The following is a 25,450-nucleotide window of genomic DNA, read 5'->3' as shown; positions in this document are numbered from 1 at the left end:
ACAGAAATCTTCCACTGCCCCAGATAACCCAAACAAATTAAATTAAATCAGATGAAAAAAGACCTGAACGAAACAGCGCCCGTAGGGGCACCGTGACGAGACAGATGTTGTTGTGTTTTGAATATGACTTTGGACTTCAGGAGTAGCAGCTGATGGGGCTCTTAACGTAGTGCCAGCCACCAAACATGGAGAGAGACATCAGCCCGAAACAGGCCTCACATATAGGGACACACACACACACACACACACACACACAGACAGTTAGACAGACAGTCAACACAGCTAGAATATTTCCAGTCGGAGGTTAGCAGACCAGGACCGGGACCTGTGTTTCTCATCTCTCCCAACAGACAGTGATTGGGTGGAATGCGGCTTGGGGTGATTTCTTTGGTGCGTTTGGGACAAACTCGCTGAGAGACACTGAGTCAGACGTCACTCGACAGAGCCAGGTCTTGGAATACAAGATGCCACGGACAAAACCACAAAGTAGGAGAGTGTGTGTGTGTGTGTGAGTGTGTGTGAGTGTGTGCGTGAGTGTTTAGGTTGGAGTGAGACTAACCCGTGCGTTAGATACCTAACTGACCATTGCAGTGAGTCAGCCATCAATCCCAATACAAGGCTGTCTCCTTCAGCCATGCCACAAAGTGTGTGTGTGTGTGTGTGTGTGTGTGGGTGTGTGTGTGTGTGTGCGCGTGTGGGTGTGTGTATCTGAGTGTGTGCTGGCTGTAAGACAGTGGTTACATCAAGCTCATTACAGAATGTGTCACTCCCGTCTCTCTCTCTCCCTCTCCGTTTCTCTAACTCCCCCCCCCCCACACACACACACCATTCCTTGCCCCCCACCCACCATCCCAACATACAGGTTGCAGTTCCTAAACACCTTGACAGGTGACCAGCGTCAGCGCCGCTTGGGAGCCTCCAGCCCGGCCGCTCCGTGATGCCTGAGCCCCACCTTCAGGAGGTGGCACCCTAACCCCTTTATAGGTCACTACGCAGTCTTCCTCTGTGTCGTGGTCTTCCTCTGTCTGAGTCCAGCTACGGCCCCTCGACTCAGTCGCACTGTGTCACACACTGTGCGTCACACACACCTCCCACGCGCGTGTGGCGATCAATCTGACGCACGCAGGGGCACAGCGGAGAAATCCACTGGTAGACACACACACACACACACACACTGACATATAGTTAACATGGGAAAAGACAGGAAATCTATGCTGTGATCCATCACAAAAAAGCAGAACTCTGACAAGAGAGGAAGGCGAGAGAGAGAAAGGAAGGGAGGAGGGAGAAGGCGCGAGGGGGAGTAGAGGAAAGGGGGGGTGATTGCACAAACTGACACCTTTTAACACACACACACACACACAGTCACAAGGTGTCATAAATATTTCAGATATGAGGTGGAAAAGGAGATGGATATAGCTGAGTTATGATTAATGGACTGTATCATGAATACAATGGTCTGACTTCATTCTCTCTCTTTCCCTCTTTCTTTTTCTCCCTCCCTCCCTCCCTCCCTATTTCCATTCCCTGCTCCTTCCCTCCCTCCCTCCCTCCTCCCGCTCCAATACAATTTCGATTTCAATTGCTTTTTGGCATGATGGAACAATGTACAAATTGCCAAATCAAATTATATATCTCTCTCTTCCTCTTCCTCCATATCCGCCCCTCTCTCTCTTCCTCTTCATCCCTTATCCTCCCCCCCTCTCTTTCCTTCTCTCCAACCTCCCTCTCTCAGCAGTTCCAGATATGATGTATGTCAGGCATTATATCATGTGCTTTCAGCTGGGAACATCTGGCAGAGACCCAACATGCCTCCATGTCACTGAGGTGAGTCTAGGAATTGTGTGGTCGTGTATTCTCTGAGTGTGTTGTGATTTGGGTAAGCCAAGGTGAGGTAGAGTGTTATACCAGGTGGGTCCAACATGTTGATTGGTAGAAACCGCGTTCCATCTCAATTTTATTTAATATCAAACCATGGCAATGATGGCTTGAACCTAAATTCTTTAGTATTTCTGCAGGTATGCCAAAAATGACAAAATAGGTATACAGTAATAACATTGGAATAATCTAAATAGGTATACAGTAATAACATTGGAATAATCTAAATAGGTATACAGTAATAACATTGGAATAATCTAAATAGGTATACAGTAATAACATTGCAATAATATAAATAGGTATACAGTAATAACATTGGAATAATCTGTACTTGTTTGTTTTTATTAACAGGGTAATCTGGTAGGTCTGGAATGGTGAGGAGAGATGTCTTCATGATACATTCTGAGGTAAAGAGGGTATACTCTAAAAATGAAAATAAGTATTTTAAATGCTTTCTCAAATATCCTTTGGAATAACCTCATGTTAATTTTGTTATAAAAATCTTTCAGGGTCTTTCAATCAGGTTTGAATGCCTTGCTGAAGGACATAAAAAAAAACTGCACCTTCTCTGCTCTGGGATTCAAACCAGTAACATTTAAGGTTACCGGCCCGTGGACCTGACTGGGTTCAATCTGGTACCAACAAAGGGTTCTCCTGGAGCTGGTCTGGTGTAAGTACATTACAGTTTCAAAAAGTTCCTTCATCAACTGCCACACGTTCCCCCAATATTTCAATGTGAATAACCCCTCAAGGTTTCAATGTGAAGAACCCCTCAAGGTTTCAATGTGAAGAACCCCTCAAGGTTTCAATGTGAAGAACCCCTCAAGGGTTCAGTATGAAGAACCCCTCAAGGTTTCAATGTGAAGAACCCTTCAGGGTCTCAATGTGAAGAACCCCCCAAGGTTTCAATGTGAAGAACCCCTCAAGGGTTCAGTATGAAGAACCCCTCAAGGTTTCAATGTGAAGAACCCTTCAGGGTTTCAATGTGAAGAACCCCTCAAGGTTTCAATGTGAAGAACCCCTCAAGGTTTCAATGTGAAGAACCCCTCAAGGGTTCAGTATGAAGAACCCCTCAAGGTTTCAATGTGAAGAACCCCTCAGGGTTTCAATGTGAAGAACCCCTCAGGGTTTCAATGTGAAGAACCCCTCAGGGTTTCAATGTGAAGAACCCCTCAGGGTTTCAATGTGAAGAACCCCTCAGGGTTTCAATGTGAAGAACCCCTCAGGGTTTCAATGTGAAGAACCCCTCAGGGTTTCAATGTGAAGAACCCCTCAGGGTTTCAATGTGAAGAACCCCTCAGGGTTTCAATGTGAAGAACCCCTCAAGGGTTCAGTATGAAGAACCCCTCAGGGTTTCAATATGAAGAACCCCTCAGGGTTTCAATGTGAAGATTTCATCTGAGGAAGTAGAAGCGATGTTAAGCTGCCAGAGCGGTTTGCCGAGACTCCTCCTACATCCCATCCCGTTACCGCAGTAACAACACTGGGTTTGAGTGATGTGGAGACCGGGAACGGAACGCAAATGCTGAGATGCTGTCTGGCTAATATGAGGTCATAGGTTGTATATCTCTTCTGGTAAGGTAGGGGTGACTGATATACTGGCAAACGGCAAGGTGCAGTAGACTCTAGAAATATGTGGATTTCCCAAAGAAAACTCCTGCACGAATTCATGTCACAGTCTAAACGCCAGTGGAATAACACAAATATATCACACAAATAAGGCAGTGGTACCTGAGCTTTAAATCAACCAGTAACTACATCATAAACTCCAAAACAGGACCTTGTATCAAAAGATCAGTGTCAAACTAAGGTTTAGTTCAGCGCCGCAGTCTTCGAGTCATGTGGAAAGAATCAGAAATTCATACTGGATTAGTGACAGAAAAACTTGATCTACTCTATATTGTAATGAAATATTCCTGGTGGGAGATTTTATCTCCAAAGCCCTGAAGGTTTGAAGCAACAATATATATGTATATTTGAAAGGATTTTTTGTTTTACAAGAACTTGAAAAACAATTAATGATTCATCAAATGTATCAAATACTATACTGAGGATCTACAAACTATATGAACTTAAACTATAAATACTATACTGAGGATCTACAAACTATATGAACTTAAACTATAAATACTATACTGAGGATCTACAAACTATATGAACTTAAACTATAAATACTATACTGAGGATCTACAAACTATATGAACTTAAACTATAAATACTATACTGAGGATCTACAAACTATATGAACTTAAACTATAAATACTATACTGAGGATCTACAAACTATATGAACTTAAACTATAAATACTATACTGAGGATCTACAAACTATATGAACTTAAACTATAAATACTATACTGAGGATCTACAAACTATATGAACTTAAACTATAAATACTATACTGAGGATCTACAAACTATATCAACTTAAACTATAAATACTATACTGAGGATCTACAAACTATATCAACTTAAACTATAAATACTATACTGAGGATCTACAAACTATATCAACTTAAGTAAGTCTTTCCTGTCTTAAGAACCAGTTGTTTACGATGCATTCGTTTGTGTCCTGAGAAAAAAGGTCAGTCTGAAAATTATGCTCAGGTATCCTTGTGAATCCTAGGAATGTTCTCTCTTTCCTAGTGTCTTGTTTGACGTTTGGAGGACATGAACCTTTGGACCACACCTCAGGACTACCAGGTCCAAATGACTCGTATCTGCCTCTGTCCAAAGTCCTCCTGGATGTGTTACAGATCAAGCTTCTGCCTGATGATAACCACTTTCACTGCCCTCAGCCCACCTGATTGTCTCTGTCCCTGTCCACCTGATTGTCTCTGTCCCCGTCCACCTGATTGTCTCTGTCCCCGTCCACCTGATTGTCTCTGTCCCTGTCCACCTGATTGTCTCTGTCCTTGTCCACCTGATTGTCTCTGTCCCTGTCCACCTGATTGTCTCTGTCCCTGTCCACCTGATTGTCTCTGTCCTTGTCCACCTGATTGTCTCTGTCCCTGTCCACCTGATTGTCTCTGTCCCTGTCCACCTGATTGTCTCTGTCCTTGTCCACCTGATTGCACCTGACTTGGATTCTGTTTTAGGATTCTGGACACAGCCCACATGCATTTATGGACCTGCTTGTCATCTGAACATGTAAAAACATGGTCGTTATTGACTCTTATAATCTTCCTTCAGCAGAAGAGGACTCGCCACCCCTCAGAGTCTGGTACCTCTCTAGGTTTCTTCCTAAGTTTCAACCCCACTAGGGAGTTTTTCCTAGCCACTGTGAATCAACTTTGTTGTTGCATGCTCTTTGGGGTTTCAGGATGGGTATCTGTTAAAGCGCTTTGTTACAACTGCTGATGTAAAAATGGTTTCAGAATATAAATGTAACTGCTTCATTTGAAAAGACACTGAGCAACAGTGTGTTGGTGAGGTGTGTGTTTCTCAGTGAGGAGTGTGTCAGTGAGATGTGTGTCAATGAGGTGTGTGTTTCTCAGTGAGGTGTGTGTCAGTGAGGTTTGTGTGTCACTGAGGAGAGTGTCACTGAGGTGTGTGTGTGTTTCTCAGTGAGGTGTGTGTCACTGAGGTGTGTCTGTGTTTCTCAGTGAGGTGTGTGTGTGTGTGTCAGTAAGGTGCTTGTTTCAGTGAGGTGTGTGTGTGTGTGTGTGTCAGTGAGGTGTGTGTGTGTGTCAGTGATGTGTGTGTGTGTGTGTGTCAGTGAGGTGTGTGTGTGAGTGTGTCAGTGATGTGTGTGTGTGTGTGTCAGTGAGGTGTGTGTGTGTTCTGGACCCGAGCAGAGCAGCATTCCACAGATGACTGTTCTGTGAATCATGTGATCTCTGTCTGCATACTTTCTCTCAATTTAATCAGCCGACGGTTAATTCACAGGGCAGGCCTTCTCTGCTCTGGACGACACACCCTGAGCTCCTGCTCTCCCTCTCAGTACCAAGACCCTGGAAACAAAGTTGACCTCACTCCCCTCCTCAGCCACTGTTCACCTCCCTCCCCACCTTCAGCTAATATTCACCTCCTTCCCCACCTTCAGCTAATGTTCACCTCCTCCCCCACCTTCAGATAATATTCACCTCCTTCCCTGCCTTCAGACGATGTTTAAACCTACAACCCTCTGTTCTGCCATCTCTGGCCTCGTGGCCATCCCACTCTGGGAGTTTGGAAGGGCAGTTCCCAACCTGCCCAGTCAAAGATCCTCCCTGCCAGACTGAGATGCTGAATGTCTCTGTGTGCCTGACAGGGGTCCTGCGTAGGTCAGTCGTTAAGAGCATAACACTTGAAACACCAGGGTTGTGGGTTTGATTCCCACTGGGGACCAGTCATGAGTATGCCAACGACACATAGTCATTAATCAGCATGACACTGGAATCCTTCTGATCCCCTCCCGTTCCATCTCTCCATCTCTAATTTCTTAGTGTCCTTCTCTGTCCCCTTGTTTCTCTCTGTTTTTCTGATGTCCCTCCACAGGCTTTTATTTCCTCTGGTATAGAAACACCACCTCACCCACTCAGATAGAAGTTACACACACACACACGCACAAACAAACACACACACACACACACACACACACACAAAGTCTGTAGGGGCCTCAGAGCTTCCTGTCTCTCTTTCAGCGTTTCCTGTGGAATGTTGTAACCATGACTACATCTGATAGGGAGTGAGGCCTCAATATCACTTAACTCCAAGTCCAGTCAGGGTCCTGGGTCTTAGCCCTAAACCTCCAAGTCCAGTAAGGGTCCGGGGTCATAGCCCTAAACCTCCAGGTCCAGTCAGGGTCCAGGTCCAGTCAGGGTCCCTAAACCTCCAGGTCCAGACAGGGTCCAGGTCCAGTCAGGGTCCCTAAACCTCCAGGTCCAGACAGGGTCCTGGGTCATAGCCCTAAACCTCCAAGTCCAGTCAGGGTCCTGGGTCATAGCCCTAAACTACCAGGTCCAGTCAGGGTCCTGGGTCATAGCCCTAAACTACCAGGTCCAGTCAGGGTCCCGGTCATAGCCCTAAACTACCAGGTCCAGTCAGGGTCCCGGGTCATAGCCCTAAACTACCAGGTCCAGTCATGGTCCCGGGTCATAGCCCTAAACTACCAGGTCCAGTCAGGGTCCCGGGTCATAGCCCTAAACCTCCAGGTCCAGTCAGGGTCCCGGGTCATAGCCCTAAACCTCCAGGTCCAGTCATGGTCCCGGGTCATAGCCCTAAACTACCAGGTCCAGTCAGGGTCCCGGGTCATAGCCCTAAACCTCCAGGTCCAGTCAGGGTCCCGGGTCATAGCCCTAAACCTCCAGGTCCAGTCATGGTCCCGGGTCATAGCCCTAAACCTCCAGGTCCAGTCAGGGTCCCGGGTCATAGCCCTAAACCTCCAGGTCCAGTCATGGTCCCGGGTCATAGCCCTAAACTACCAGGTCCAGTCAGGGTCCCGGGTCATAGCCCTAAACCTCCAGGTCCAGTCAGGGTCCCGGGTCATAGCCCTAAACCTCCAGGTCCAGTCATGGTCCCGGGTCATAGCCCTAAACTACCAGGTACAGTCAGGGTCCCGGGTCATAGCCCTAAACCTCCAGGTCCAGTCAGGGTCCCGGGTCATAGCCCTAAACCTCCAGGTCCAGTCATGGTCCCGGGTCATAGCCCTAAACTACCAGGTCCAGTCAGGGTCCCGGGTCATAGCCCTAAACCACCAGGTCCAGTCAGGGTCCCGGGTCATAGCCCTAAACCTCCAGGTCCAGTCAGGGTCCCGGGTCATAGCCCTAAACTACCAGGTCCAGTCAGGGTCCCGGGTCATAGCCCTAAACCTCCAGGTCCAGTCAGGGTCCCGGGTCATAGCCCTAAACTACCAGGTCCAGTCATGGTCCCGGGTCATAGCCCTAAACTACCAGGTCCAGTCAGGGTCCCGGGTCATAGCCCTAAACCACCAGGTCCAGTCAGGGTCCCGGGTCATAGCCCTAAACCACCAGGTGTGTGTGTGTGTGCTGTACGTGTGTGTGTGTTGCACGTGTGTGTGTATGTGGTGCCGGTGCTGTTTGTTTAGTGTGTTTGTTTTGGTGTGTGTGTGTGTGTTGTGCACACGTGTGTGTGGTAAGGTTGTATTTGGAACAGTGGATGTGGATATTCATGCTGCTTTTTGAGGGTTTGTGTGTGTGCTTGTTTAGAGATGGGTGTGTGTGTGTTTAGAGATGGGTTTGTGTGAGAGTGTGTGTGTGTATGTGTTTAGAGATGGGTTTGTGTGAGAGTGTGTGTGCATGTTTAGAGATGGGTGTGTGCGTGTTTAGACGGGTTTGTGTGAGAGTGTGTGTGCATGTTTAGAGACGGGTTTGTGTGAGAGTGTGTGTACGTGTTTAGAGATGGGTGTGTGTGTGTTTAGAGATGGTTTGAGTGTGTTTAGAGATGGGTGTGTGTGAGTGCATGGCTGTGCATGTTTAGAGATGGGTTTGTGTGTGAGTGCATGTGTGTTTAGAGATGGGTGCGTGTGAGTGGGTGTGTGTGTGTTTAGAGATGGGTGCGTGTGTGTTTAGAGATGGGTGTGTGTGAGTGGGTGTGTGTGTGTTTAGAGATGGGTGTGTGTGTGTTTAGAGATGGTTTGTGGGCACCTGAGGGAGGAGCTGAATAATTCTAAAATTACCCTCACTGGCAGGGCCTGTGGCCACACATCTGTACCCTGTTAGCCTCTTCTACTTACCCTATCCTTCCACCCCAATATTCTCCCCCTTTCTCCTCTCTTCCTGCTCTCCTCCTCTCCTCTCCCCTAACCATAACCTCTACAAATGATCAAATGAAAAACGGATGATGAAATTATGTTACAATCCTCCCACTCCCTGTATTACTGTCAGTTGATATTCTCATCACCGACGTCTTGGCTTCACACCCGCCAGAAAAAGTACTGCATCCCGCCATAATGGTAGCCCTCCGAAGGCCTCTGAGGCCACCGTGAAGGTCCAGACCCCTGTCACGTGACAAGGACCCGCCCGGATCACGTGACAAGGACCCGCCCGGGTCAGGTGACGAGGATCCTGCCCAGATCAGGTGACGAGGGAGTCAAGGTTCCCTACCTGCTGCTTGAGCTGTTGCACCAGTCTGTCCTTCTCTCTCTTCAGCATGGCCACCTCGTCCTGCGTCTTCTTCTTCTTGGATGAGGACAGCTCGAGCAGGGCGATGTTTGCGTCCTTCTCGCTGATGGCAGCTAACAGCGCCTCCTGTCTGTCGAGGACACACATTGCAATGCAAACTTAGGATTCGGCCAGTGAGATGTACATGGAGCAGAAATACGTAAAAGCTAGCCAAGGCCAATTCAGCGTAACATTAATGTAAGGAGATGTGTAGAGAGACAATTAGATAGCAGATAAACAATTTCCTTTAGAGATCAGCGAGTCTGGAAAAGTTTACTCTAACTCAATATAGAGTCATGCGAAAAAGCCCAAGACAGTGGTGCAATAAAGCCCAAGACAGTGGTGCGAAAAAGCCCAGGACAGGGGTGCAAAAAAACCCAAGACAGGGGTGCAAAAAAACCCAAGACAGTGGTGCAAAAAAGCCCAAGACAGGGGTGCAAAAAAGCCCAAGACAGTTGTTGACTAAAATATATCACTTCTGTCTAAATTTTACCAACAACTAAATGATTATTAAAAATATTTTTTGCAGATTTTCTGATCATTTGCACCTGTGTTAGTGGACCTGATTCTAATTTTAGCCATTATATGTCACTGTAAATGTTGGAGTGTACTAACCTTTCCCGCAAAAGGAAATAAGATTTATATTTATTTAAATTTAATAAATCGTTCAGGGTAAAAAAAAAAAAGATTTGTTCACTTGGGTTACCGTAATCAAACAATGTGGTTGGAGTGTAGCTCAATCCATGTTTCCAATTATGTAAAAAAAAAAAGACCACTTTTCAACATTTTCACAAGACTATAAGTTTGTTAGATCATGGTTGGGATCAATTCTTTTTTAAGAAAACTTTACCAAATTGTCCTTACTGAAAAGCTTTGACGATAACTGAACTTTTAGTGTATTTCCAAACTGACTGGAATTTAAATGGATTTGACCTCGTCCCTGTTGGAGAAGTGTCCTGCAGTGTCCCTCAGCCAATAGAAACACTACTAACAGCCACATGTTACAGGAAATATATTCTAACCAGACAAGTTTATTGACTGTAATATTATTATTATTTCCAACTGAGCTGTTTCTGGAAACCCCCGTCCTTGATCAAACGCTGAAAACCTCAGTCGCCGTGTTTGACTTAGTGTCAGCAAGTCAATGCTGCTATTGATGCCTAATGCGGTGTGTGTCTGTGTGTTTGTGGGTCTGTATGTTTGTGTGTCTGTGTGTTTGTGGGTCTGTATGTGCATGCATCTCTGTTTGCACATGTGTGTTTCTGCTTGTGTGCGGTGGGTAAGAGTGTGTCTGTTTGTTGTGTGTCTGTTTGTGTGTTGTGTAAGTGTCTGTCCATTTGTCTGGGGTGTGTGAGTGAGTGTGTGGCGTGTGATTGTGTGTGCAGCGTGAGGGGTGTGTGTAGTGTGTGAATATGTGGTGTGTGAGTTTAAGGGTGTGCTCCCATCTGGGCCTTACTGCCTGTTGACCTTGGACTGAAGAAGAGCGTAGGAGGTAGGTGACAGGGAGTAGGGGGTAGGGAGTTAGGGGTGAGGCAGTAAGGGGGGAGGGAGTAAGGGGTGAGGGAGTAAGGGGGGAGGGAGTAAGGGGTGAGGGAGTAGGAGGTAGGAAGTAAGGGGTGAGGGAGTAGGGAGTAATGGGTGAGGGAGTAGGGGTGAGGGAGTAGGGGGTAGGGAGTAGTGGTGAGGGAGTAGGGGTGAGGGAGTACATCAGCTGCTCACTTTAATCAAGTATAATGTCAGTTACATCAGTCTGCGTTTGAATTCCAAATTAAATCCGGTCCCCTTCACTTCACGCTCAGTTGACTCACAGACTCGGACGTGGAGGATATTGGACTTCACTCAAGAGAACACCTGATCAAAGTCCACTTGACTTACGCCTGACCACTGTAATGCCACGCAGACTCACGGCACAGGAGGGAAGACCAGGGTGGGGGGCATAGCGACACTTTTCATGCTCTCTCGGACATCAGTATCACGGCCAAAGAAACGTTAACCTGCGCAGCTCGGATATAAACTCATTGACTTCCAGAATGTATTCAGACATGCAGGGAGAGACAGGGAGAGAGCGAGAGATGGAAAGAGACATGGAGAGAAAGAGAGAAAGGGAGGGAGTGGCAGAAAGATGGAAAAAGAGTCAGCCATAGAGAGGAAGAGGGCGATGACAGCTGTGTGTGCTGAGCTAGATATCCCCCTCAGTCTTTCTGTTTCTTTCTGTTTCTTTCCCACTCATGCCCCCTCCCCCCTCACTGTCTTTTTCAGTCTCTCTAAAGCAGTCAAATAGCGTCTGCAAACACATTTAGGACACTGAAGAATCCTATGACCCAAATCTGTCCAAAAACAGTGACATCTGATCGCTAGGGAAGCCCTTCATGTCTGCACACGCGCACACACACGCACGCACGCGCACACGCACACATCTTGACAGATTTACAAAAACCCTCACTCAGTATTGAGTTCCATCTATCAGTTTATTTCTTGACACAGCAGAGAAATGCACCAAAACGGGACAAGCTGCTACACTTCCTGGTTCCAGTCCCTCCCAGGCTCCCACATGGAACCCAAAACCCCGCCCACTGCCCAGTCCAAACCAGTGTGCTACACAGTGTGATTTGGGAAGCAGGCAGGGTCAGGGGGCGTAACTGGGCTCGGTGGCTCCAGGTCGCCCCACACTGCAGCAAACCAGCACAACCGCCCTAAAAACGCAGGCCGGCACAAGGCCGCACACATGCCAACACACAAATTCATGCACGCACACACACATTTGACCACACAGAGCGGCCATTCTCATACTCCTAAACATTCCCCCACGCACACACTCCTGTTTATTCAGCGTGGTAAGACCAAATCCCTGACCTCTTTGATTTCAGCGGTCGGGACCATCAAACGAGATAAGAGAACCTCACATGCGTTCATTAAGAACACACACATTGATCAAGCCATGGAGGGCAGCTGAGCGAGAATAACTGTCTCCCCCACAACCACAGGAAATGATTTAGGTGGGAAGGAGAAACAGAAAGGGAGAGAGGAGAGTTGGAGAGGTGTGGAGAGGAGAGGTGTGGGGCGGTGTGGGAGAGGAACATTGGGGAAATGAGAAGTGGGGGGGGGCAACCTTGATTGAAAGCCAACACATCAGGGTTTACTAATAATGTATCACACAATTCTTTTTGACATTGAAACACCAAAAAAAAAAGTTAAAACATGACAAAAAACATTATTTTGCGAAAATATTACACATTATTTAGGAAACGTTCCTCTTTTTAAGTCATCTTGAGTTATTGATCGGACATTATTTAAACAGGAAACTGAAGTACAAACCAAAGGCCAACATTTGGCGAGCACATTTACCATCTAGGCCTTTCATTAGCCAGGACATTCCCTGGACAGGTAAGGATTGGCTAGATATGTCAACATATGTCTCCTTCCCTGTCTCAGTCCGTCACTCTCCTTTTCTCCTTCCTTCTCAACCTTCTGGGTTCCCTTCATCCCTCCCAGCTTCACACACTCTCTCCCATTTCAAATGTTAGCTTATAGGCGTTGTACACTGTTGTAAAATTGTGCAAATGGGCACCAGGGAAAATAGTGAAAATAAATAGATGCATATTAGAATGAGTGCCCCTCCATTCTCTCTTACTTTGTTTCTCCAAACCTCACTCTCCATTCTTGACACTGTTCTTTCTCTGCACACACACTCTCCATTCTTGACACTGTTCGTTCTCTGCACACACACTCTCCTTTCTTGACACTGTTCTTTCTCTGCACACACACTCTCCATTCTTGACACTGTTCTTTCTCTGCACACACACTCTCCATTCTTGACACTGTTCTTTCTCTGCACACACACTCTCCTTTCTTGACACTGTTCGTTCTCTGCTCACACACTCTCCTTTCTTGACACTGTTCGTTCTCTGCACACACACTCTCTCCTTTCTTGACACTGTTCGTTCTCTGCACACACACTCTCCTTTCTTGACACTGTTTGTTCTCTGCACACACACTCTCCATTCTTGACACTGTTCGTTCTCTGCACACACACTCTCCTTTCTTGACACTGTTCGTTCTCTGCACACACACACACTCTCTCCCCACTCTCTTTTCATGCGTGTATCATTCCCATCTTGTCTTCTTTTCCTGGGAGAAAAAGAACAGCAAATCGTCTGGTGTTTCTCTAACTCCTGTCAGTTGTCACTCTCTCCTCTCCCTTCCAGTGTCTCCTCCTCTCTCCTCTCCCTTCCCGTGTCTCCTCCTCTCTCCTCTCCCTTCCTGTGTCTCCTCCTCTCTCCTCTCCCTTCCTGTGTCTCCTCCTCTCTCCTCTCCCTTCCAGTGTCTCCTCCTCTCTCCTCTCCCTTCCAGTGTCTCCTCCTCTCTCCTCTCCCTTCCAGTGTCTCCTCCTCTCTCCTCTCCCTTCCTGTGTCTCCTCCTCTCCCTTCCTGTGTCTCCTCCTCTCCCTTCCTGTGTCTCCTCCTCTCTCCTCTCCCTTCCTGTGTCTCCTCCTCTCCCTTCCAGTGTCTCCTCCTCTCTCTTCTCTCTTCCTGTGTCTCCTCCTCTCTCCTCTCCCTTCCTCTTTTTCTTCCCTCCTCTCCTCTCTTGCCCCAAATTAGTGACATGCTCTAAGGGAGGAGGGAAGATGGGAAGGTGACACATTTACGGAATTGGGCGATGGCGTCACTCCCAAACCCCATCCCAGCTACGCCAAGCCACCGCGGAAGTAGGGCAGGACACCCACAGTGTGTCTGTGTGTGTGTCAGTGTGTGAATGTGTGTCTGTGTGTCTGTGTGTGTGTGTGTGTGTCTGTGTGTCTGTGTGTGTATGTGTGTGAGTGTGTGTCTGTGTGTGTTCCACAAAGTTTTTCAAGATTCCAGGAATGGTACATCTTCCAGGGTAGGAGGAGGACGTGGAGGAAAGACAGACCGGAGATATCACACTGATTCTGTTACTGTGATGATAGCCTGTCACAGAATGTGTGTGGGGTGGGGGTGATGTGTTAAATGAAAGCAGAGATGTGGTTTGACTCGTGAAGCACTTTGGAATCTGCAGACAACCAAACTGACCGAGCAGTGGGTTATCATGTTACCATAGCTACCATATTTTTGAGAGAACACCAGGCGAGAGAAGCAAAGAGAAAAACAAAGGGTCACAGCGAAGTCCCTCAAAACCCACTCTGGCCCTCAATATTCTTCCCCCCAAATATACAACATCCACCCTGACCTACAACATACATACAACATCCACCCTGACCTACAACATACATACAACATCCACCCTGACCTACAACATACATACAACATCCACCCTGAGCTACAACATACACACAACATCCACCCTGACCTACAACATACATACAACATCCACCCTGACCTACAACATACATACAACATCCACCCTGACCTACAACATACATACAACATCCACCCTGACCTACAACATACACACAACATCCACCCTGACCTACAACATACACACAACATCCACCCTGACCTACAACATACATACAACATACATCCCCATAAACCAACTCTGATATATTCCTCAACATACATGTCCCCATAAAAACACCCTGTCAACCTTTCTGCAACATGTCCCAATAAACACACCCTTTCAACCTTTCTACAACATGTCCCCGTAAAAACACCCAGTCAACCTTTCTGCAACATGTCCCTGTAAAAACACCCTGTCAACCATTCTGCAACATGTCCCTGTAAAAACACCCTGTCAACCTTTCTGCAACATGTGCCAATAAACACACCCTCTCAACCTTTCTACAACATGTCCCCGTAAAAACACCCTGTCAACCTCTCTGCAACATGTCCCAATAAACACACCCTCTCAACCTTTCTGCAACATGTCCCTGTAAAAACACCCTCTCAACCTTTCTGCAACATGTCCCCGTAAAAACACCCTGTCAACCTTTCTGCAACATGTCCCAATAAACACACCCTCTCAACCTTTCTGCAACATGTCCCTGTAAAAACACCCTCTCAACCTTTCTGCAACATGTCCCCGTAAAAACACCCTGTCAACCTTTCTGCAACATGTCCCAGTAAACACACCCTCTCAACCTTTCTACAACATGTCCCTGTAAAAACACCCTGTCAACCATTCTGCAACATGTCCCTGTAAAAACACCCTTTCAACCTTTCAGCTAAATGTCCCCATCATCCTTTTCGCAACATGTCTCCCTAAACTATACCATACCCGTTCATAATTTAAGCACCTCCATCTCTACATCATTTCAAATACTGGCCGTGTGAAGCTGGCTCGCTCACTCGGTCTTTATAGAAAGCAGAACGAGTAGTAAAATGTGCCGTTTCCCCTCGCTGCTGGGGAAACACATATTGTCCAGCCAGGACACGAGAGAATGAGAGAGCGAGATAGAGAGGCCAGAGATGCTGGAATAAATTATTGTTTTATGTAGTGGTTTTATAGCACAACTGCCAGATATTCTACTGACAAACTACTTAATGGACTACATATACCACGGTGAGCTTTATGAACTATATAAACCATGATGGCCTTTATGAACTACATAAACCATGACAATGAACTACATATGCCATGGTGAGCTTTATGAACTACATATACCATGATGGGCTTTACGAACTACATATAGCATGATTATGAACTACATATGCCATGGTGAGCTTTATGAACTACATATACCATGATGGGCTTTACAAACTACATATAGCATGATTATGAACTACATATGCCAAACAAGCTTCATGAGCTAATATACCATGGTGTGCTTAATGAACTACATATACCATGACTGTGGTACAATGGTATTTAACTCCATCTGAATGGTGCACAGAGAAGACAGAACATATGCACAAGTGTATATCTATCTGTGTCTATCTATCTCTGTGTGTGTGTGTGTGTGTGTATGTTAGTTAGTCATTTGGCTCCTGTGTCTAAGGATTTGATCTACAGATGTCCTTGCAGAGGTCTCTCACTAAAGTAAGGTATTCTACCTCTGCTGGGGGGAGATATGAAGCTGTAAACCACAGACACAGTCACTTCCTGTCCGTCAGCAGGTCCGCTCAAAGTGATGATCCAGAGATTTTACCATCCATAATAAAAACATTTATTTCACGGCATTTTATTTTGACCGGAAGGTTTGGGAACGATACAGAAGAGGGGTTTTGCTGAAAGAGCAGTAGGTCAGATTGAAACCCGTGGGGTAGCAGTACATCGAAGGCTGCAGTTTGGACTGGACCAACTCCAGGTCAAATATATTTCACACGGAAACTCAGAGTTGGCTACTAGGTTGGTTTCTAAGGAATCCCAACACAAACTTTAACTTAAGACCAAAACGCTCATCAGTTAGCCAGTTTTGACACTGTGGCTGTAGAATCTCCTTCGTTTTGATCATCTTCGACTCTTGTTCTCTCTTTTCTCACTCTCGCTCTCTCTCCCCCTCTCTATCTTTTACCCTCTCCTCACTCTACAATCATTTCATAAGTCCGTCCCGTTGGCATGGTCCCGTTGGCATGGTCCCGTTGGCATGATCAGACCTGGACAGTGGACGTCTCTGGGTGAGTGACCGGTAAGGGCTGCTAACGACTGCGCCACTTGTTTTTAAGGCTACATGCCAGTCTGGCAGCAGTCTGGCGGGTGTATATGTTGGCGCCCACACTGGAGCGTATGTATCAAATAACATCACACTGGTCACATGCACAGAATACTGAATACACTTCACAATAAAAGGCTCAATTAAGGCTTAATAAAGGCTTAATTACGAGGGCCTTTCCTAACTGAGCAGAAAACCATTACTCTGCCCCCTCCTCTCCCTCTCTCCTCTCCCTCTCCCCTTTTCTCTCCCACTCTCCTTTTCTCTCTCCCTCTCTTTCTCTAGCTCTCTCTCTCCCACTGCATCTATCTCAATCTCCCTCTCTCTATCTTTCCCATTGTCTCTCGGTGTCTCATGGGTCTTCAAGATCTAGACAGAGAGAAACGAAAATGTCTGTCTGTGTGTGTGTGTGTGTGTGTATGTATGTGTGTGTGTGTGTAGCTACATTACTCTTGTTTGGTCATGTCTGCTTTAGACCACATGCAGTTTCAACTAACTGAGGTATACCTACTGTAGGATTTATAGCACCTGACCTTGGTTTGCGCCCACACATACATACTGGTGTATGTGACATGGGCCTTGCTTGTGTGTGTGTGTGTGTGTGTATCTGGCTTCCAGTCTCTGCAGGCAGACTGCTCTCGTGGTGTTTATAGCAGTGAGGAGAGGGCCCAACATGGAGGAGGGAGTTTTAACACCAAGGGAGTATTAAGGAAATATTGCAGAATGTTTGTGCATCACTAGTGGAAATATGGGCCTTGCTGAGTAGAAAAAGCCAGGCTTCCATCAGTCCCAAATGTGGCCATACATTTCTTAGGAAGTGCAGCTCAGTTTCCACTTCATTTTGTGGGCTGTCCTCTCATTCTATGCCGCACATTGACTTCTCTCCTTGTAACTAATGCATTTTCCCTCCTCTTTTCCCAAATAGGTGATCATTTCTCTCCACCCCTCACTCCCAGATGGGTGATCACCCCCCCCCCCCCCCACACACACACACACACACACACACACTAGCAGTTGGTTTAGCAGACCAAACAATGTGTTCAAAGCCAGCCGGGGCAGGTTGTCTCTGAGGTAACATAATATCTGTGACAGTGCCCTCTAGGGCTTGTCTCCTCCCACATCTTTTCCTATCCCTTGTCCTCTTTCCCCTCCCGTTTCCTCTCCTCTCCCCACCCCAGCCCCCGCCCATGTCTCCTATTCTCCCTTGTCCTCTGTCCCCTGCCGTCACCCTCCCCCGTCCCCTCCCATCTCCTCTCCCCTCCTCTGTCCCCTCTCATATCTTCTCCTCTCCCTTGTCCTCTCCCCTTCTGTCTCCCCTCCCCTTCCCCATGTCTCCCCCCTTCTCTTTCTGCGAGTGTTAATTAAAGGGTTCTGTCAGACAAGGGAAGCGAGGGGGGAGGAGGGGGGAGGAGGGTCTCTGGGGGTCTGTCACAGCCTTTGAACACCATCCTGCAACACCGAGGTGGTCAGCACTCCTTAGAGCTGTGTGTGTGTGTGTGTGTGTGTGTCTATGTTTAGGTCATCATGTGTGTCTTGCAGTGTACATCAGTGTATGTGTGTGTGTGTGTTCTGAGCTCTGTCAGATTGAAGTGGATGAGAGCCCAAACAGACAGCTGTAATCCTCAACAGAGCCACAACCACACACACACAAACACACACACACACACACACACACACACACACACTGATGACAGATAAAGAACACACCACATCGTGCTGCAGAGTGATGAAGGCTTTTTTCCTGTCTCTCTATTGTCTCTCTGTTCTCTCTCTCCTTCTCCAGCTCCTTCCATCCCTCCACTCAGGACCTCTGGGGGGGCTGTCCAGCTCCTTCCATCCCTACACTTAGGACCTCTGGGGGGGCTGTCCAGCATCCACAGGACAGGACGACATGAGGAATTTTCCAACTAGCCGATGTACAACATTATGTGAACACCATGGTGACGGCTACGACACTGTCCAGACAGCCCAGCTCCTCCCCCCGGCAGGTGTCCCAAATGACCCCCTTATTTCCCCACTGACCCCATCATTTACTCAACTACTGTGGACACACACACATGCAGTAGGGGTCTGGTCAAGGACAGTGCACTAAATGTGGGAACCACGGGACCATTGGGGAGGCACGCCGAGCGCGGGGCCGGCCTTTCAGACCCCCGGCCCACGCTGAGAAGGCCCGCTCCTCAACCCGATAACGTCCTCAGGGGCCAGGGCTTCAAACAGCCCACTCTTATCTCTGGAGCTAATGGCCAGGCTCAGAGCCCTCAGAATCATGTCCCACTCACGCGTCCTCTCCCTGGGGACTTATGGGGGGAGCACTGTCCAGATATCCCACCACGCAGTATAAATACACGGAGCCACGCGGCCAATACATAGAGTCGGATAAATGCCCGGGTTCAAACACCGTTTGTAACCCTTCAAACACATCGAGTACTCAACGCGTCGGCCGTGGCCTACGCCGGAGAACCCGAGGGGATGTCAGGACTGATTCTGGGACGTCCTATTGGTCAGTCGAATGCCAGGTAAACTCGATGGAGTGCCAGGTTGGACCGTATTTGAAGTAGTACTTGAACCCAGGTGTACTTGAAGCTTATGGGTGGGTTATCTGCATACCTCTGGCTCCATGCAGATACAGAGGAAGTCCGATACGACGGGAGCCGGGCCAAAGGAAACATTCCAGGACGCTGCCCGCCATCGCTGTTCTTCCTGTGATTACCAGGACTCTTAAGTCGGGAACGAAAACCGGACGACGCGGACGTGTTCCAGTAGAACTGGCCCTGTCTCGTCCTGACCAGCTGTCAGTTGGTGATCGCTGTTGGGCTGACAGGACCAATCTGTAAACACGTAGCCTATTTCTGCACCACGGAGCCACTTTTTTCCCCAGGTGGTTTAAAAACGGTCTCAACCATCCACGGTGCCCGGCTGGACCAACCACTCCAGGAAGTCGTACCGTGCAGAACCCAGAGATAAATTTATAGTTTGTTTGCATAGTCAATGGCAGCAAAACTGTCACAGACACCCATAAAAGTCCCTAAACACACACGCACACACACACATTCTCTCTCTGTCTCTCTGCCTCCTTTAAGAGTCTGGCCTGGTGTATAGTGACTCTGGACACAGCCAGACCCTATAACCAGACTTTACAACTGTATTATTTGCCTTTCTGGGGCTCATTTACTTCTTTAATTGGTCTCCACTCTTATTCCAGGAGGTTTTATTAATGCACAGTCCACTCAACAGATTCTCTGTTAACTGGCAGCTTTACACCCAAAGAAGGAGGTGGGGAGGGGGGGGAGGAGGTTTCAGAGACCATACATCCCTCCAACCCCTAATGATGTAGGGAGAAGGGAAAAAGGTGCGGAGAGGGATGGGAGAAAAGGGGGAGAAAGACAGAGGGAGAAGGGGAGGAGACAAAGTTAGAGAAAGAGGCAGAAGGAGAGGGCGAGGGATAGAAAGAAAAGAGGAAGAAAGAGAAACAGAGGTAGAGAGAGAGAGAGAGAGAGAGAGAGAGGCAGAGGGGTGGACATTTACAGATGATGGAGGGAAGAGAAGAGATGAAGAGTATTGAACCGAGGGGTCAGAAAGAAAAAAACTGAAATAGCTGAAGCCCAGCAGGTCCCAAAAACACACACACACACACACACACACACACAAATACACACACACATACACACAAAAACACACACACAAGTGCCTGACAAACTGAGGGTGCAAAGAGGAAATGGATGATGGAGGGATGGATGGAAAGAAGCTGACAGACAGAGATTAATGAGTCTCGTCCCCCACCCTCCCCTTCAAGTATGTAATGTCTGCTAATCACCTGCATGTCACACACACACACTTCTCCAACCCGATAGGCATAACTGTCCTGCAGGATTCTGCCTCTCTGTCTCTGTCTCATTATGCCTCTCTCTCTCTGTCTCATTATGTCTCTCTGTCTATGTCTCATTCTGTCTCTCTCTCTCTGTCTCATTATGTCTCTCTGTCTCTGTCTCATTCTGTCTCTCTCTCTCTGTCTCATTATGTCTCTCTGTCTCTGTCTCATTCTGTCTCTCTCTCTCTGTCTCATTATGTCTCTCTCTCTCTGTCTCATTATGTCTCTCTCTCTCTGTCTCATTATGTCTCTCTGTCTCTGTCTCATTCTGTCTCTCTCTCTCTGTCTCATTCTGTCTCTCTCTCTCTGTCTCATTATGTCTCTCTGTCTCTGTCTCATTCTGTCTCATTATGTCTCTCTGTCTCTGTCTCATTCTGTCTCTCTCTCTCTGTCTCATTCTGTCTCTGTCTCATTCTGCCTCTCTCTCTCTGTCTCATTCTGCCTCTCTCTCTCTCTGTCTCTCTCTCTCTCTCTCTCCATCTCTGCATGGAAAACACCATGTTTATGTTGGCAAAGCAATAGAAATAGATTGCTAAAAAAAGTAAAAAGTAATAATTAGCAAAAGTGAAATGAGATAACCCTCAATAAAGCTTCGGGGGATAAAAGACATGTACAGTAAATGTTATATTATTAGCTATTCACAGTGCTGAAACAATGTGCAAATACTTGAAGTATGAATGGAAATAGGAATATAAAGAGATAAAATTGGTCCCCACTGGGCTCCACAGTGTTTAGGGCTTATCAATGTCTGACTTGTTTTTACATTATTGTAGGTCTGGGTGCACTGGTGGAAGTGCAACTCACTTTCCATCCAATTTTTTGGATGGAAAGTGCACCAACTCTGCAATAAACTGCTAGTTCCCACCTGGAACTCAACAACTGAGAGAGAAAAGTCCCAAGTGGTGTATGTTGGGTGAACAGTTTCAAGAGAGAAGAGAAGAAGAGGATAACAGACAGACAGGACAGAGAGATGGTGCCTGATCAGTAAGGAAAGGACACAAACATTCATTTGTCAAGGTCCTCTGGACTGCACAGATCCAAAGGGTCCCGAGGGTGGCTGACCCATAGAAATTGAATGACCCTTTGAATCCCAGGTCACAGGCACACTGACAGATGGCTGACAGGAGCACACACACACACACACACACATAAACACACACACACACAAGACTCGATGCAGATAAAACCAATACTGATGTCAGTGAGTCTGCCTGGACCCTGTTAAATCAATACAAGAATGACACTCCTAAAGATCCTTCCAAATGCTGTGCAGGAGCCACTGAAAGACAGTTCAATATTCAACTCTTCCAGCAATGCAGGCTGGCAGGTAAGAATTGGAATTCACAAACCCTAGAAGCGTAGAAGATTACATGCTATTCTATTGGAGGCTCCCTTGAATTTTTCTGGGTTCCTGTCTAAGTTCTAAATCTACTAGGTAGTTTCACCTAGCCACTGTGCATCCGTTGTTGTTGCTTGCTCTTTGGGGTTTCAGGCTGTGTGTATGAGCACTTTTTGACAATTGCTGATGTAAAAATAAAAATCCTAAAATAAACTGTATATGACTGAAGGCAATCACAGCGCTAATAAAAGTCAGTGGAACTACTTTTAAGAGCTCGACAGTAAAACAAAAATACCGTATCAAAACAAGACCAATTATTAATTTCCCAACACGGGGACATGGATTGTTAGTCCACAACATTAAATAGAGCAACAATACTCTGTTAATATGTTTAGAGAAATTGGCCAACAGGTATGAACATCTTCATTTAAATGCTCTGTTTCAATTTCATAGGGCATCACATTCAGAATCGGCTTCATGTGCTATGTACATTCACACACAGCCAGGGTTTTACCTGGTGTAATGATAGAGAACATAGCGACGAAATACACCATATGTACTCAAAGAGTGAGAGGCGCCCCTGGTGTATATTTAAATGACTCTAATGTTTTTTAATGAATCCAACAACATGACGGTCGTTCCAAAACCTGGAACTTAAACTCTCCAAATACACCCTCACACACCTGTCTACACACAGTACTTCAGGGAAGAGCCATTCCCATTACCTCAGAGTGTGAGTGTGTTTGTGTGTGATTGTGTGTGTGTGTGTGTGTGTGTGTGTGGTCTAAGATGCTGGGGGGCGTACACCCCCTGCTCACTCACACACTACGACCCACACACATTTCAGCCCCTCTTAATCCCCATGTCCCAAAGGGCTGAGCGTCTGTCTGTCTATCTGTCTGTCTGTCTGTATGTGTGTGTGTGGGTGTGTGTGTGTGTGTGAGGGGGTCTTGAGGGGCCCCGGTAGGCCATATATCTAACCCTCTGCAGAGAGAGGGGCTCAGGGCCTCTTTATAGTCTAACTCAACCCCAGGGCCTGTTTCTCATCTGACAGGAACACTCTCTCTGTCTATTGCCACACACACACACCCACACGGACACACACACGTGTTTTCCCATACTTGTGAGGACATTTTTGGGACCAAAATGTATTTCCATTAAAAATCCTATTTTCTTTAACCCATAACCCTAACCTTGACCCTAAATCTAACACTAAAACCTGATCACAAACTTACTCCTAACCTTAATCCTGACACTAAATCTAACACTAAAACCTGATCATAAACGTAACCTTAAACCCAATTGGGAAAAAATCCATCATTAATCATGATCTAGCATGGGTGACTGGTCCTCACAAGTATAGTAATACATGCGCATGTGTGAACACTGAAACTCTCTGTGAAACACTCTGTGAAACACTCTGTGAAACACTCTGTAAAACACTATGAAAGAAACTGAAAAACTCTCAGGGTAACAATCTGTGAAACTGTCTGTGTAGCACTGTGAAACAATCTGTGAAACAATCTGTGAAACTCTGTGAAGCAATGTGACATAATCTGTGAAACACTCTGTGAAACACTCCGTAAAAAACAGCCCCGCTAAAATCACTAGGGAGGGATGGAGAGAGCGAGATAGAGAGAAAGAACTGGGCAATGAGGTTGGGTTCGGGGGCGGGGGGCAGGCTAGGGGCCACGCTTTGATGTTTTCTAACTTTGAAAATCTCTTTGTTTGGAAGGGAACCTTGGAGAGGGAGACTAAAGGAGAAGCCATCGATCTGAGGTTCAAAGTACCTTGTTACTGTACTGTACCTGCAGGACCCTGGCTTTTATTATGTTATTGCTCTCTCTCTCTCTCTCTCTCTCATCCCTCTCTCCTCCTCCCTCTATCCTCTCTCTGTTCCCTCCTTTTCACTCTCTTCATCCCTCTCTCTGTCTCGTCTCATGTGAGAGCGGATTACCAACACCAACATTGGTCAAAAGACATGAAAAGCAAAGTGGACAAAGGAAGGGTTTGGTTTTCCTTCTATTTGCCTGTTGTAGAGGTTACACACGTAGTGCTCCAAGAAAGACAAACTTTACATTAACATTTAGTTCACAGTAGAGTTGCCATTTAAGTGCCGTTAATTCGCAAAATTGAGTTTACTAAATTTTTATTATCAATTATTGTCACTTTCATGTTGCTCGACACTGAGAGCACTGAGGTCTAACAGTGCCTGCTCCTGCTAATGAGTCAGATTGGCTCTCAGGGATTAGCCTTGTTAGCATCACCGCCATTCCCCAGCCTGTAGAAAAACCAAGCACTACCCACAGCACAGGGCAATATGCAACATGAACTACCTTTTTTTCTAAAAACATCCCTCAAATACTGCCTGCCATGTCAAACAATAACAACCCTGCTATCGGGAAATAGGTATAATACTTGAAAAAACTAGTCAGTGATCTTTCAGTCAGGTGGCTAGCTGGGTAGTTATCTCAAGGGCTCTGGCTGCTTTTACGCAGATAGCTAGTTAGCTAGCAAGAAAAAACTATCTGTCTAGCTATAACTGGCTAGCTGGCTAGCTTAAAGAATGATGTCAGAGGTATATAATGTCAAATGGAAACAGACCTCAGTTAGAGCATGACTGATTCAAATGAAGCTAGCTATAACAGAACACAGACAGTTATAACATGTTTATAACTGCTTTACAGACAGTAGTGAGACAGTATTGAGGTGCTGAGGCAAACTGAAGTACTGGAGAATACAAAGGAAATGGGGAGAGGAAGAGAGACAGAAAGCATTTTTTTGGTCATTTTTAAGTAACAGATAATTACGGTACATTTGGCCTTTCCAAAGACCAGCATGAAAACGCAATTAAACAACACAGTTCATAGCTGCGGTTGTTTCATCTCTGTCACCCACGGGAGTCATTTTGCCTCATTTCCATCATCTGTCATTCCTTCTGTTCTTCAGTCTGTGATTACATCCTTCCCTTACTGCCTCTGTCCTCTCAGTCTCCCTCTCTCTGATCATTCATGTACTTGACTCTCTCTTTATTTCTCCCACCTATCTTTCTCCTCCTCCCGCCCCATCTCTCCCTCTTCCACTACCTTTCACCTCCTCTGATTCAGTTAGTGGGAGGAACAGCAGGAGGGAAGGAGGAGAGTATATCAAGAAAGGCAGCAACTGGAAAGATGGTACTGACCGATGATGTAGAGGAATCACTGATATGCCAAAATCACCCTCACAGTTTTAGTTCATTGGCACTTGTATTATATTCTGCCTAAGTCACACACACACATACACACACACAAAAGCATACAGAATGTTTGAAAACACACACACAAACAAATACACAAACATACACACACACTAAAGCGTACAGATTGTCTGAAAAACACACACATAAAAACAAATACACACAAACACACACACACACACACACACACACACACCCTCAAGCGTACAGAATGTTTGACCCAAGAATGTGTGATCCACATACCCATCACAGTAACATTACCGACCTCTGTTGGGTTTACTCAATGAAAGAGGAAAACAGATTTTACAAACTGTGGTAAAACCAGGAACATGAGATTAACAAGGATACCGTTTTTGATAAGATTAGGTTTAGGTTTGGGCATGAGGGTTCAGGTTTTGGGGTTAGGTTAAGGGCATGGTTGTTGAGGTTATGGATTGGATTACAAAAATATAATTTTACA

General features: G+C 46.4%; 1 protein-coding gene across 14 annotated transcripts in view; it reads right to left on the bottom strand.

Moving 5' to 3' along the window:
- The window catches only part of LOC105024897 (ELKS/Rab6-interacting/CAST family member 1), a 254,096-nt gene that overhangs the window by 65,446 nt on the left and 163,200 nt on the right, over positions 1-25,450 (bottom strand). For all 14 annotated transcript variants that reach the window (XM_034287688.1, XM_029114443.2, XM_034287690.1 and 11 more), the window contains one exon: positions 8,922-9,069. In XM_034287688.1, the coding sequence (XP_034143579.1) occupies positions 8,922-9,069 (148 nt within the window). The remainder of the gene's footprint in view (positions 1-8,921; positions 9,070-25,450) is intronic.

This window comes from Esox lucius, chromosome 18 (genome assembly GCF_011004845.1).
Source record: "Esox lucius isolate fEsoLuc1 chromosome 18, fEsoLuc1.pri, whole genome shotgun sequence".
NCBI classification, from domain to species: Eukaryota; Metazoa; Chordata; class Actinopteri; order Esociformes; family Esocidae; genus Esox; species Esox lucius.
Note: the sequence above shows the minus strand (reverse complement) of the source record. Positions and strands in the feature narration are given on the sequence as shown.